This window comes from Suncus etruscus, chromosome X (assembly GCF_024139225.1).
Source record: "Suncus etruscus isolate mSunEtr1 chromosome X, mSunEtr1.pri.cur, whole genome shotgun sequence".
Classification (NCBI taxonomy): domain Eukaryota; kingdom Metazoa; phylum Chordata; class Mammalia; order Eulipotyphla; family Soricidae; genus Suncus; species Suncus etruscus.
This window is the reverse complement of record NC_064868.1, coordinates 74,384,449-74,399,220: the sequence shown is the minus strand read 5'-3', so window position 1 is coordinate 74,399,220 and position 14,772 is coordinate 74,384,449. Positions and strand designations below refer to the sequence as shown.

The following is a 14,772-nucleotide window of genomic DNA, read 5'->3' as shown; positions in this document are numbered from 1 at the left end:
GTGTAGAGTCCTATATAAGTCTACTAGTCCTAGTTCTTCTAGTTTCTTATTTATGTCTCTTATGTCTTTGTTACTTTTCTGCCTGGTGGATCTGTCCAGTGGTGATACTTGAGTATTGAAATATTCTACTACTATCACATTTACTTTCATATGTTTCTCCTGGTTTGTGTGCAAGTACATTACATATTTTGCTGGCTCTGCATTTGGTGCATAAATGTTGACCATAGCTGGTTCTGTTCCCCTGATCAGTAAGTAGTGATCCCTTTGTCTTTGATTACTTTCTTGAGGTTGAATGCAATTTGGTCTGATATAAGAATGGCTGTCCCCGCTTATTTTTGTTTTCCATTGGCTTGAATAATTGATTTCCATCCTTTTACTCTAAGACTGTCTATCCTCTACTTTTAGGTGTGTTTCTTGCGGGCAGTAGAAATATGGTTTTTATTTTCTGATCCAACTATTTACTATGTGTCTTTTTTTGTGGGCTTTTTTGGGGGGGTCATACCCGACAGTGCTCAGGGGTTACTCCTGGCTCCAAGCTCAGAAATTGCTCCTGGCAGGCATGGGGGACCATATGGGATGCCGGGATTTGAACCATTGACCTTCTGAATGAAAGGCAAACGCCTTACCTCCATGCTATCTCTCCGGACCTACTATGTGTCTTTTAATGGGAAAGTGTAGTCCATTGACATTTAAGGAGATTATTGCCAGACAGGGCTGTTGTGCAATTTTATTTTGTAGGGTGGTTGTTCTTACAATTGCGCATTTAGATTGTGTGATTCATCTCTGAGTAGATCATTTAGAATCGGTTTTGTTTGCACAAATAATGGGAGTTATTTTTTCCTGAGAATGATTTTAGTCCTCCCTTCCATATAAATCAGAGTTTTGCCAGGTAGTGGACTCTAGGTTGGAAGTTTCTTTCATTCAGTCATTTGAATATGTCATTCCACAGTCTTCTTGCTTGAATTGTTTAAATGGAAAATCTGGTTTGATTCTTATGTTCTTTCCTTTGTAATTGAGGAGGGTTTCCTCCCTTATTGTTGTAAGGAGTTCATCTTTCCCCTTTTTTGTCATTTGAATTACTATATGTTTTGCTGTTGGTTAATTAGGGTCTATTTCATTAGGGATTCTATTCACCTCTTGAATATGAACCAGACCTCTTTCCAGAGGGTGGGAAAGTTTTCTGCTATTATTTCCTTCACCACTTGTTCTTCCCCTTTCCCTATTTTTTCCCCTTCTGATATTCTTACAATCTTCAGATTATTCCTTTGTCTTTGTTCATTAAATAGCTAACATTTTCTTTCAATGCTTGATCTCTTATTTCCTTATTGGCTTCTTTGTCATTTTTGGTTTGTAGTTTTTCTTCAAGTTGTTCTATGCGATTCTCCAACTGTGTAATTCTGCTATTATGGCTTGCTAAGATGCTTTTTGTTTCCTTTAATTCCATTTGTAATGATTCTTTCATCTTTTGTAAAAGTTCTTCTTTGAATTGGTTCATTTTTTCATCTATGGATATCTTGAACTCTCTGGTTAGTGATTCCTTGATTTCCATTGCAATGGCTTTCATTGCCACATTTAGATCCTCATCTATTGGGCTTGTGTGTTTTGATGGACTTGGAAACTTGCTTGGATTACTCTCTATATCCCCAGGTGCTAGTGTCTTCCTTATTTTACCCATATTTCTTTGCATTTAGTGGTTTGACTTGAAATGTTCTGCCCTTGTTCTCATCCCATCTTTGTCACCTGTGGCATGGGGCAGGGTCCCTTCTGTGGAGTGCAGCACTAAGTGGGTATAATGGCTTAGTTATGGCCCTGCCCTCAAGTTTCCTCCCTCAGTTTGCCTGCATAAAGATGTGGGTACCCTATGCCTTCCCCAACCTCGGTAATGGCAGAGAGCTGTCGGTCTGAGTTTGGCTTGGGTTTTCCCTCTCTGTTTACCTGTCAGAAGGTATAGTTCACATATGCATGCTGCCTTCCCCAACCGCGGTAATAGCTGATCTGAGCCTGACTCAGATTCCCTGTCTTCGTTTACCTGTCAGAACATGTAGTTCACCACTGTGCGCCACCTTCCCCAACTGCAGTAATGGTGGAGAGCAGCCTTTCCGAGCCTGGCCTCCCCTTCCCTTTTCTTTTCTTCCCTTATTCCCCTCCCCCTTTCCTTTGGTAGTTTCCGTTCCTCCTCCTCTCTCCTTGGGATTGAGTCCCTTAAAATATCTAAGGATGATATTGTAAAACATTTTGCCTGTTATTTTTATGCACGTTTTGGTTTCAGGCATTATACCCAAGCTTTTAATAAATTGTGAAATATTTTTTTTGGTTTGGAGTTAGACAGCAGTCCAGTTTCATCTTTTGCATGTAGCTATTCAGTTTGCCCAGCTTTATCCTTTGCAGAGACGTTTTCTTTTTTCTACCATATAGCTTGGTTCCTTTGTTATAATTTTTCAGCAAATCTTTTAATTTTATTCTGTTGACTTGTATAATTTACTTCTATTCTAATACCATACAGTTTTACTTACTGTCACTAGATGCTATAGTTTAAAATTACATAGCTATTCAAAGTTTTTTGTGAATAAACCTTAGTAATTTCTTCCTATTTTTTAAAAAAGCCATTGAGTTTTTAAATTGAGGTTGTTTTTGGTAAAATGGCCGTTTTGATTATATTTATTCTCTCCAATGTATACCTGACTTTCATTGTCTTAATTCTCTGTCTTTTAATAATGTTTGGTAGTATGTGTCATAGAAGTTTTTTTTATTTTTTGAATAAGAAACCTTTTGTATAACTCCTGTAGTTAGTGGCTGTATTCCCAGTTACCTAGCACCTGTCTCTATGGTGACTTACCACCTCTTCACAATGCTCTCTGAGGTAGGTGATATGTCACAATACTGGATGAGGCAAGCAAAGCCTTAATGCTGGATCCAACAGCTAGTTGATAGCTGGGCCTGGACAACTAACCACCTTCTAGTCCAGTTATTTTCCACTCTATCCCCCAAATTCCTAGCTATTTAGGTTTCCACCTACAATTCAGAAACAGACCATCATGTATTGTTTTGTAAGTTATGTCTAGTAGAAAAAAGGGCTTTTTTTTTCTAGGGAACTTTGTTTACATCTTAGTGATTCCTTCTTTACTGTCTCCCTCCATAAATAGAATGGAAACTGCCTGAAGGATCCCTGGGAGTTGTCACAGAGAAGTCACTCGGTAAATTTTCTGTTGAATGAATGAAGTGATAGGAGAGAAAATATGTTAACTTGTTTATCTGAAAGGATTATAATCGGAAGGTGGTAGACAAGACTGAGGAATGGGCTGTGACCCTAGGAGGTGTGGGAAAGTGGAACTGTGAACATTGGTGACTTTGCTTACTAGGATTTTTATTTGGTTGACAAGAGTATAGAAAAGTTTTAATTTTCTTGTCTGTGTTTCTTTACTTTTCACTATCCCTTTTCCTCTTATAGCTTATATTAGCACCCTGTACCTTTTTAAAAAAGACTTTTTAGGACTGTGCTTAAAATTTTGCAGATGTTTGTTGCTTAAGGGTATTATCAGAAACATAAGCAAAAAGTTTGGGTAACAATGTATTTCATTATATGCCAAGTGTATAAATCATAATGGATTTCTAGGAAAAAGCTGTTGTACTGTTGATATTGCAGTAGTCATTAATAGCTTGACTTTGAGTCTGTGTCTAACACATTGCTCTTACTGTTCTTATCCTTACAATGGAAATAATGACATTTTGTTAGCTGACTGAGACCTTTTCTTAGGCTAAACCAATTCAGAGTTTTTGAAAGCACTTTGTACAGTACTGTATAAATGGCCTCTTCAGTTATGGGTAACGAAAAATTGTTATCCATGTGCTATACAATATAATCAGTAGCCATGAACTATCAGCTTACTAGAATGAAACTAAGTATATTCAGCTTTAGTACTCTTAGTGTATGCCTGAGTAAATAGATATTTTTCTTAATTATTTGGATCTAACGTTATTAAGATTGAACATTACCTTGAACTGGATTTAAAATTGCATTCCTTGACCTTTGTTTCTCTGTAGGTGTTACAGAACATCTTGGACACTGAAAAAGAATATGCTAAAGAACTTCATTCAATTCTTGTGACTTACTTAAGACCCCTGCAAAACAATAGCAAGTAAGATTTATATTTTCAACACCTTCCTAAATAGAGATAATGTTAGTGCATGAAGTCATTAGTCTTATGTCACTAAATAATTGATTTTGCCCTTTAGAAGAATTTGCTCAGGTTACAGGTTGCCAAATACATGGTCAAGTCATTAAAAATTATGCAAGCAGCTGCTTTTGGAGAACCTGCATGTTTGTTTATTTGTCTTTTTTGTGTTGGGGATAAACCAAATGGTGCTTAGGGTTTACTCCTGGCTCTGCACTTATACTTTTGGTGCTCAGGGGGCCATATGGGATGCTGGGAATTGAACTTGGGTCTGATGCTATAGTTCTGGCCCCAGAGTCTGTCTTTTTTCTTTGGGGCTATGGGATGGGTAAGAAGATATGCATTTCTGTGAGCAAAATAGAATGATTGCCTCAAATACAGGCCAGGGGAGGGGAAGGAGGGAGTTGGGGGGCATCACTGGTGGAAACATTGCACTGGTGAAAGAAGGTGTTCTTTTTTATAATTAAAATAAAACTACAGGCATGTTGGTAAATATGGTATTTAAAGATATATAATATATAAAAGGTATGCATTTCTGTCTGGTTTAGTTTTTTCACTTGTACATTGTGAAAGTGATCTCTCTGATTTTGCCTGACAGAAAAATAGACTTTCTGGTCAATTTATGAAAAAAGCACAAGAACTGGGAAATTCTTGTGCTCACTCTGACCTTTGCTTGTCTGGGCAAAAGCTCTTTCCCAGGCTCTGCAAGGGGAAAGAGTGGCATTTTGTGAATGTTTGCAAGAGTAATTCAAATCTGTACTTCATTCAGTCAAATGTGAGTGATGTTAAGATGTTCAGATGTTTTATGTTGTCTCAGTTTGCAGTGTCTGAAATTAAATCAAGATCTCCTGTATAGAAGGCATGTGCTTTACCATTGAAACACATCCCTAGCCCCCAATTATTTTGTTTGTTTGTTTGTTTTTGGGTCTCACCCGGCGGTGCTCAGGGTTACTCCTGGCTGTCTGCTCAGAAATAGCTCCTGGCAGGCACAGGGGACTATATGGGACACTGGGATTTGAACCAACCACCTTTGGTCCTGGATCGGCTGCTTGCAAGGCAAATGCTGCTGTGCTATCTCTCCGGGCCCATCCCCCAATTATTTTTAATGAAATGTTTAAACTTAACTTGATCTGAGAATCCCAAGTAATTGTCTGACTCTGAATTGAAAAATTAATTTTCACAAAAGAGTGAAAAGAGTGAAAGAGTGATTGTTCATTTTATTGTGCATGTGGTCAGGACATATATGGGAATAGTAATTAACTGGGGTAGCTAATTTATGTGTATTTTTCTCATAATTGCTTAAACTTTACTAGAGAGTTTGCTTTCTAAGTCAAATGGAAAATTTTGGCCTGTAGACCCAATAACCAAATTTTCCCTTTTTGCTTGAGTAAGAGCTTATTATTTTTTTTGCTGGACAATTGCCTGGACCATTGACTTCAGGCTTAAATAAGTTTAATCATTTCATTCTTTGGTTTTCTTTTTCCAACCATTTTTGCCAAGGCAGAATGTCTTGCTAAATTCCCCATTGTTGTTTTCTGAACACTTGGAATCTGACTTGAGTATGAAAGGATTTTGAATTCCTGTTTTTGTGAATTTAAACGTGAATATAAACAGGGTTTCTTTTGTTATTATTATGTAATATATGAAGTGTCTTGTGAATTCGAGTTCTCAGAGCTAAATAGTTGTCAGTTTATTATTGGGTAGAGTGTCCTGGAGCAGATCACTGTCCCCATTGAAAAGTATGTAAACTTACATGCAAAGAGATTCAGAAATGTGTCCTCCACAAGTCAGGGAATAGTCTGGACTCAGTGTCACTTGCCACCAAGTAAATATTGTGCCAATGACAGGCAGAGGAGAGGGAATCTGACTTGTTCGCCAGGGAGAGGCTTTAAATGAAGAGGTTAGCCATGTCAAAACAAGAAGAGGAAAAAAGAAAAGGAGAAAGTAGAAGTGCATAAACTGTAGCAAGGGTATACAGCTTGCATGTAAATTCAGCAGGCAGCACTGTTCATTTCATGTTACTTTTATCTGGAGTCCCCAAAATAACTTGAACAAAGCCCTCTGCCTATTTTCTGCTCCAGAAGGGGCTAAGAAAGCCTCTCCCCCAAATCAGGATCTTGCTGCCTTGAGAGACAGAGAACCACAGCTAGGAAAGCTGGCTGGCTCCAGGTTTCACTTTTAATAGCCCTCCTAGGGGGTTTCCAGTTTGTGGCTGACTAGTCTGTGATAGTAGAGGAAGCAGCCACTTTTCCTCTTCCCAAAGTTTATGGGAACAATGGCAGGAGTCTTTTTTTCTCTGCCAGCAATTTACTGTCTCGGAAATATTCCATTATTGTTACTATTGCTAAGAATAAAGCATGTGGCATACATGTTTTGTTTCCCTTTTATGTCAACCTTCATGAATGTGGTTTTCCTTGAACTGGTTGAGAGTGTGGACTCTGGGGCTTGCATGTGTGTGTTTGCATTCAAACCCAACTGTTGCATCAAATAATTAACGATGGATCTGGATGGTGAAGGATGGGATGAGACTTCATCCAACCTCCTCTATTTATTAGATTCATGAAGGGTTTCTTCCCATGTCAAATGGACAAGTCAGATACTGTTCCTTGTCATTTGTGGGAGGGTTTAGTGGAGTGATTTTTCCTACAGCACTTTCATTGGTGTTAAGAATTGCTTGAGTGTTGCCAGTCCTTGTTATTGTCTATTTCTTTTTCTTTTGAAAAATTGTAATTCAGTTTAAGAAATAAGATTTGCAAAGTTATTGATCACTGAGTTTTAGGCATATAATATTTCAACATCAATCCCACCTCCAGTGTCAACTTCCAATCACTAGTTATTTCATATTCCATTGTACCTGATAGTTACACAGTATCCATTGTGTATATGTACCATATCTTCACAATCCATTCAGCTGTGGTTGGATACTGATGTTATATCTTAGCTATGATTCAAAGTGAAACAATGAAAAATATGTCCCTTTGAAGGAAAGTTTTAAGTCTGGGGGTAGAAAGACAAAAGTGGAATTGTTGAGTCATATGGCAGCTTAATTCTAAGTTAACTGAGGACTCTCCATACCTTTTTCAAAGGTAACATTCCCAAAAGCAGTGGATGAGAGTTCCTTTTTCATCACACCCCTACCAACACAGATTGTTGAAATTATTTTTGATATGTGCTTTTCTCCCAGGTGTGAGATGATACCTCATCATTGACTTGATTTAAGTGTTCCTGATAAGCGCTGATGAGCAATTTTTCATGTGCCTACTGGCCATCCACTTGTCTTTCTCTGAGAAATGTCTTCTCCCCATTTTTGATAGGGTTCTATAATTTTTTGTTGATCTTTTTGAGTATTTAATATATTCTGGATATTAAGCCTTTATCTGTGCCAGAATTTAGAGGAAAGACATTTAGTTTTTCAACATTGAGGACAATATTTGCCACTTGTTTGTGGTAGATGGCCTTAACTATATTAAGAAAGGTTCCTTTCATTCCCATCTTGCTGAGAGTTTTGATCAAGAATAGGTGTTGGACCTTATCAAATGCTTTCTTTGCGTCTGTTGATATGATGTGATTTTTATTTTTCTTGTTGTTGATGTTGTGTATGATATTGATAGATTTATGGATGTTAAACCATCCTTGCATTCCTGGGATGAAACCTACTTGATCTTCTTTTTTTTTTTTTTTTGGTTTTTTGGGCCACACCTGTTTGATGCTCAGGGGTTACTCCTGGCTAAGCGCTCAAAAATCACCCCTGGCTTGGGGGGACCATATGGGACACCAGGGGATCGAACCATGGTCCGTTCTATGTTAGCGCTTGCAAGGCAGACACCTTAACTCTAGTGTCACCTCACCGGCTCTGTGGATGATCTTCTTAATGAGGCATTGAATCCTATTTCTCAAGATTTTGTCAAGGATCTTTGCATCTGCATTCATCAGCGATATTGGTCTGTAATTTTCTTTTTTGGTAGCGTCTCTGTCTGGTTTAGGTATCAAGGTGATGTTGGCTTCATAAAAGCTATTTGGAAGTGTTCCTGTTTTTTTCGATTTCATGAAAGAGTCTTGCCAGGATTGGTAGAAGTTCCTCTTGAAAGGTTTGAAAGAATTCATTAGTGAATCCATCTGGGCATGGGCTTTTGTTTTTGGGCATACATTTGATTACCGTTTTAATTTCATCAATGGTGATGGGGGTGTTTAGATATGCTACATAGTCTTCCTTCAACCGTGGAAGATTATAAGAGTCCAAGAATTTATCCATTTCTTCCAGGTTCTCATTTTTAGTGGTGTAGAGTTTCTCAAAGTTGTTTCTGATTACCCTTTGAATCTCTGCCACATCAGTAGTGATCTCTCCTTTTTCATTCTTAATACGAGTTATCAAGTTTCTCTCTCCCTTTCTTTGTTAGTTTTTCCAGTGGTCTATCAATCTTGTTTATTTTTTCAAAGAACCAACTTCTGCTTTCGTTGATCTTTCGGATTGTTTTCTGGGTTTTCACTTTGTTGATATCTCTTCTCAGCTTTGTTATTTCCTTCTGTCTCCCTATTTTTGGGTACTTTTGTTGAGCACTTTCTAATTCTATGAACTGCGTCATTAAGCTATTCAGGTAGGCCCCTTCTTCCTTCCTGATGTGTGCTTGCAAAGCTATAAATTTTCCTCTCAGTACTGCTTTTGCTGTGTCCCATAAGTTCTGATAGTTTCTGTCTTTATTATCATTTGTTTTCAGGAAAGTTTTGATTTCCTCTTTGATTTTATCTCAGACCCACTCGTTATTCAGTATGAGGCTGTTTAACTTCCAGGTGTTAACGTTTTTCTTCTGTGTCCCTTTGGAATTCATATATAATTTCAGAGCCTTGTGGTCAGTGAAGGTAGCCTGCAAAGTTTCTATCCTTTTGATATTATGGAGGTATATTTTATGTGCCAGCATGTAGTCTATCTGGAGAATGTTCCATGTACATTGGAGAAAAATGTGTATCCAGGTTTCTGGGGATGGAGTGTCCTTTATATATCTACTAGGACTCTTTCTTTCATTTCTCTTCTCAGGTCTAGTATATTCTTGTTGGGTTTCAGTCTGGTTGGCCTATCCAGTGTTGACAAAGCCGTGTTGAGGTCCACCACAATTATTGTGTTGTTAATGATATTATTTTTCACATTTGTCAACAAATGTATTAAATATTTTTCTGGCCCCTTATTCGGTGCATATATGTTTAGGAGAGTGATTTCTTCCTGCTGTACATACCCCTTGATTAATACAAAATGTCCATCTTTGTCCCTTACAACTTTCCTGAGTATAAAATTTGCATCATCTATTATTAGTATGGCCACTCCAGCTTTTTTATGGGTGTTGTTTGCTTGAATAATTTTCCTCCAGCCTTTTATTTTGAGTCTATGTTTGTACTAATTATTCAGGTGCAATTTATGTAGGCAGCAGTAGGTTGGATTGAGTTTTTTGACCCATTTAGCCACTCTGTGTCTCTTTTTTTTAATTTATTTTTTTATTGTGGCTGAAGTTCATTTACACAGAATTATTTACGATGCATAGTGACAATGAATGAAGGGCATTCCCACCACCAATGTTATCCTCCTTCCACTCTTGTTCCCAGCATGTCTCCCACATCTCCCTCCTTTACCCCCTGGAATCCTACTGCAAATGGTCTTCGCCTTACAGCTTGTTATAGGTTGGGTATCTATTCTGTTTGGTGTTCCAATCTGGTCATTTTTTTAATTTATACTACATGTTCATATTACTGGTCCTGGTATCATTCATTTCCCCCCTTAATTTATGAGGCTGAATGATTCAAATTATGCTATTCTGTTGGAGGTAGAAAGGTTAAGGAAAAGGAGAAAAATTTGGTATCAATTTCTAAAAAATTCACCAAATAATATCCACAAAAGTGGAAAAGAAAGAAAAAAGTGGAAGAAAAAGGAGAAGGGAAATAATATCTAAAAAACAAACAAAAAATAAAACAAAACAACACCAGAAAAAGTGCTGCAGTGGCAAGGTTTATGTTACCCCACCTTTTTTTTTGTATAGGCACAGCAAGTATTGGGGAAGGAAGGAAATTCCCGTGGCCTAAGAGATTCGGGGTTTCTCCACTCTTGAAGCATATTGTCATGGGAACAACCACTGGCTCCATATTTTCTCATTGCCATATCCCAGGGTTTTTTTGTTGTTGTTGTTGTTTTTTGTGGTGTCAGGAACCTTTCTTCTCTGTTGTGGATGAGAAAGTAAGGCCACTATGACAAGCAATCTTGGTATTTGCACAGGTCCTAGGACAGGGCCTAGAATAGAGTCTTTAAGGTTCTAGAGGTACTGTTCCACCATTGTTGGTGTGTTCAGTTTTCTGTATCATGTTCTCTATGTTTTTGCTCATTCCCTAAGCTGAAGTCTAGGAAATTATGGTTCCAATGTTTCTTCTCAGTCGCTGTTGTCAGAATTGGGCCTCTGTAGTAAGAAGTCTTGATTTTTGTAAAAAGACCTGGGCTATAGCCTAGGGTAGGGTTTTCCTTAAAGGTCTCAAGGTACATTCTGTTCAGTCACAGTTGTCAACTACAGTTTTCTGTAGTTAGTGCTCTTATTTTTCATAGTTTACAAGACGACACATCTTCTGACTTCCACTCTGTGTCTCTTAACTGGTGCATTTAGTCCATTGACATTGAGAGAAAGAATTGTCCTGGGATTTAATGCCATCTTTATATCAAAATTTGGTGTGTCTTTTGGTCAGTCTTGTCTTAAAGTAGGTCTTTCAGTTTTTCTCTTAAGACTGGTTTTGAGTCTGTAAAGTTTCTGAACTGTTGTTTGTCTGTGAAACCATGTATTATTCCTTCAAACCTGAAAGTGAGTTTTGCTGGGTACAGTATTCTAGGCGAAGCATTTATTTCATTGAGTTTTGTCACTATGTCCCACCACTGCTTTCTGGCCTTGAGTGTTTCTGATGACAGGTCTGCTGTAAATCTGAAGGATGTTCCCTTGAATGTAATTTACCTTTTTGATCTTGCTGCTTTCAGAATTCTGTCTCTATCTGTGGGATTCGTCATTGTGACTAGGGTGTGTCTTGGGGTAGTTTTTCTGGGGTCTCTTTTGGTTGGTACTCTTCGAGCATGCAGGATTTGATTGCATATATTCTTTAGCTCTGGAAGTTTCTCTTTAATGATGTTCTTAACCGTTGATTCTTCCTGGAAATTTTCTTCCTGGGTCTCTGGGAGTCCAATGATTCTTAAGTTGTTTCTGTTGAGCTTATCATAGACTTCTATTTTCATTTGTACACATTTTTTGACTAATTTCTCTATTGTCTGTTCATTTGCTTTAAGTTTTTTTTTCAATCTCTCCCACTGTATGGAGTTGTTATTTATCTCATTTTCCACAGCACTAATTCTATTGTCAGCTTCTGTTACCCTGTTGGAGAGCTTATCAATTTTGTCATTCAATTCATTTACTGAGTTTTTCAGGCCTGTTATTTGACCTGTTATTTTAGTTTGGAGTTTTCTGATTTCTGTCTTCATATTTTCTTGGTTCTTTTTAGTGTTCTGTTCAACTCGATCCATGGTTTCTTTGAGTTCTTTGAGTATCTTCCATATTTCTTGTCTAAACTCCTTATCTGAGAGATTGATTAGTTGGTTGGCCTTTTTATGGTCATCAGAATTGTCATCTTCATTATCTATGTCTGATGAGCCTTTATCTGATTGTTGAATGCTATTTGTAGTAAACTGATTATATTTTGAGTTGCTGAGGGGGTCTGTTGTAATTTCTCCCCTTTCTTCTCTGATCTGATTTATTTGAACTTTTTATTTTTTGTTCCTCGTGAGTCTATTTAAAGGTTTATCTTTCTTATTTATTCTTTTGAAGAACCAACTCCAGGTTTATTCTTTGTGTTTCTTTCTTGATTTCTACATTATTTATTTATACTCTCATTTTTACTATTTACCTCCTTCTCCTACCTTTCAGAATATCTGTCCCTTCTCTAAATTTTTGAGATATGTGTTTAGGTCATTTATTTGGACTTTTTCCTTCTTAGTGCAGGCCTGTATTTTTTATGGATTTCTCTCATACTACAGCTTTCATGGAAGTCCATACATTCTGATAACTTACAGCTTTATTGTCATTTGTTTAGAGGAATATTTTTATTTCTTTCTGATTTCCTTTTTGATCCAGTTGCAGTTTAGCAGTGTTTTGTTCAGCTTCCACCTGATGCAAGTTTTTCCCATCTTTTTTCTCTGGCTTATTTCTATTTTTTTGGCATTATAATCTGAGAAGTAACTTTATACAACTTCTATATTTATAAATTTACATACGTTTGAGTTATGCCCTGATATGTGATATATCCTGGAAAACCATCCATGTATATTGGAGAAAAGTATTCTGTATTGGGTTGTGTGAATATCTCTGTATATATTCAATAATCCCAGTTCTTTTAGATTTAAATTTAGGGTTTTGTCTCTTTACCTATGTTTTACATGATTGACATGTCTAGGGTGAAAATGGAGCATCGAAGTCTTCTACTACCACTGTGTTTCCATTAACTTATTGTTGTGTGTGTTTGTTAGCAGAAACTTTATGAATTATCCTGGGTCTTTATTAGCTACAGAAATGTTGAGAATAATATTTATTGATCTATTATTTCCTTAACTGATAAGTAAAAGTAGTTTAAATCACTCTATAATTACCTTTTTCTATTGAATGCTATTTGGTCTGATATAAATATGGCCATCCAAGCTTGGTTCTTCCTCTCATTGGAATAATTGTTTTCCATGGTTTTACTCAGAATCCGTATATATCTGGTAAATTTACATGAATTTACTGTAGGCAGTAGATGAATGGGTTTTATTTATTGATCCATTTAACTATTCTATGCCTTGTTGTAGGGGAGTTTATTTATTAACATTGAGAGAGATAAGTGATATCCAGTGCTGTGTTTCAATATTTGTGTATATGTTTGTGGAGTCTAGTTGCTTTTGCAAGTGTCTTTTTTTATAAGTTATTTCAGCAATTCTTGAAGGAGTGGTTTAGCTGTGGCAAATGCTGCCAGTTCTTGATTGTCTAAAAGGGTCTTATCCATCCTTAAAGTCTAAATGATAAGTTTGCTGGACTGGAAGTTTTTCACTCAATATTTTGAATATGTCATTCCACTCTTTCTTGTAAGATACCATTTAGAAGGCTTTTTGTGATTCTTCTGTTGTTTCCCCTATATTTGTGGGGTTTTTTCTCCTGTGCTGTTCTAAGTAATCTCTCTATATCTTTTGATTTTACAATTTTGATTACTATATGTCCTGGCATATAGTTTGTTTCAGTTTATTTTTATGTTTTAGTTTCATTTTTTAAAAATAATATTTTTATTTACGCACCATGACTAAAAACATGATAAAGGTTGGGTTTCAGTCATAAAAAAGAACACCTCCCCTTTACCAGGGCAACATTCCCACCACCAATGCCCCCATCTCCCTTCTCCACCACCCCTGCTTATATTTGAGGCAGGCATTCTACTTCTCTCACTCATTAACATTGTCAGGGAAGATGTTATTTTTAAAAATATCTTTATTTAAACACTGTGATTACAATCACGTGATTATGTTACTGTAGTTGAGCTTTAGTCACAAGAAGAACACCCCTCTTAATCAGTGCAACATTCCCACCATCAATGCACCTCATCTCTCTCCACCAATACCTCCTGCCTGTATTCACAACAGGCATTCTACTTCTCTCATTCATTAACATTTTCATGGTTGTTTTTAGTCTTCAATCTGCACTCATCCATCCTTGAGGTGAGCTTCATATCGTGATCTGGTCCTTCCGGCCCTCATCTCTGGGCATTTACAATATTGTCTTTTATTTTTCTTAAAAACCCATAGATAAGTGAGACTATTCTGTGTCTCTCTCTCCCTCTGACTTATTTCACTCAGCACAATAGATTCCATATACATCGATGTATAAACAAATTTCATGCCTTCATCTCTCCTGAAGGCTGCATAATATTTCATTGTGTATATGTACCACAGTTTCTTTAGCCATTCATCTGTTGAAGGTGATCTTGCTTGTTTCCAGAGTTTGGCGATTATAAATAGTGCTGTGATGAACATAAGTGTGAGAAAGTGATTTTTTATTGCATTTTTGTGTTCCTAGGGTGTATCCCTAGGAATGCTATAGCTGGGTCATATGGGAGCTCAATTTCCAGTTTTTTGAGGAATCTCCGTAATGTTTTCCATAAAGGCTAAACACGACGGCATTCACACCAGCAGTGAATGAGAGTTCCATTCTCCCCACATCTCCACTAGCACTTAATGTTCTTATTCTTTGTGATGTGTGCCAGTCTCTGTGGCATGAGATGGTACCTCATTGTTTTGATTTGCACTTTCCTGATAATTAGTGATGTGGAACTTTTTTCATGTGTCTTTTTTTTTTTTTTTTTTTTTGGTTTTTGGGCCACACCCGTTTGACGCTCAGGGGTTACTCCTGGCTATGTGCTCAGAAATCGCCCCTGGCTAGGGGGGACCATATGGGACGCCGGGGATCGAACCGCGGTCCGTTCCTTGGCTAGCGCTTGTAAGGCAGACACCTTACCTCTAGCGCCACCTTCCCAGCCCTTCATGTGTCTTTTGGCCATTTGTATTTCTTCT

At 37.3% G+C, this 14,772-nt stretch overlaps 1 protein-coding gene across 1 annotated transcript in view; it reads left to right on the top strand.

Moving 5' to 3' along the window:
• ARHGEF6 (Rac/Cdc42 guanine nucleotide exchange factor 6) overlaps positions 1-14,772 on the top strand; it is a 208,368-nt gene that overhangs the window by 115,357 nt on the left and 78,239 nt on the right. Inside the window, exon 7 of the mRNA XM_049766604.1 lies at positions 4,042-4,136. Within this exon, the coding sequence (XP_049622561.1) occupies positions 4,042-4,136 (95 nt within the window). The remainder of the gene's footprint in view (positions 1-4,041; positions 4,137-14,772) is intronic.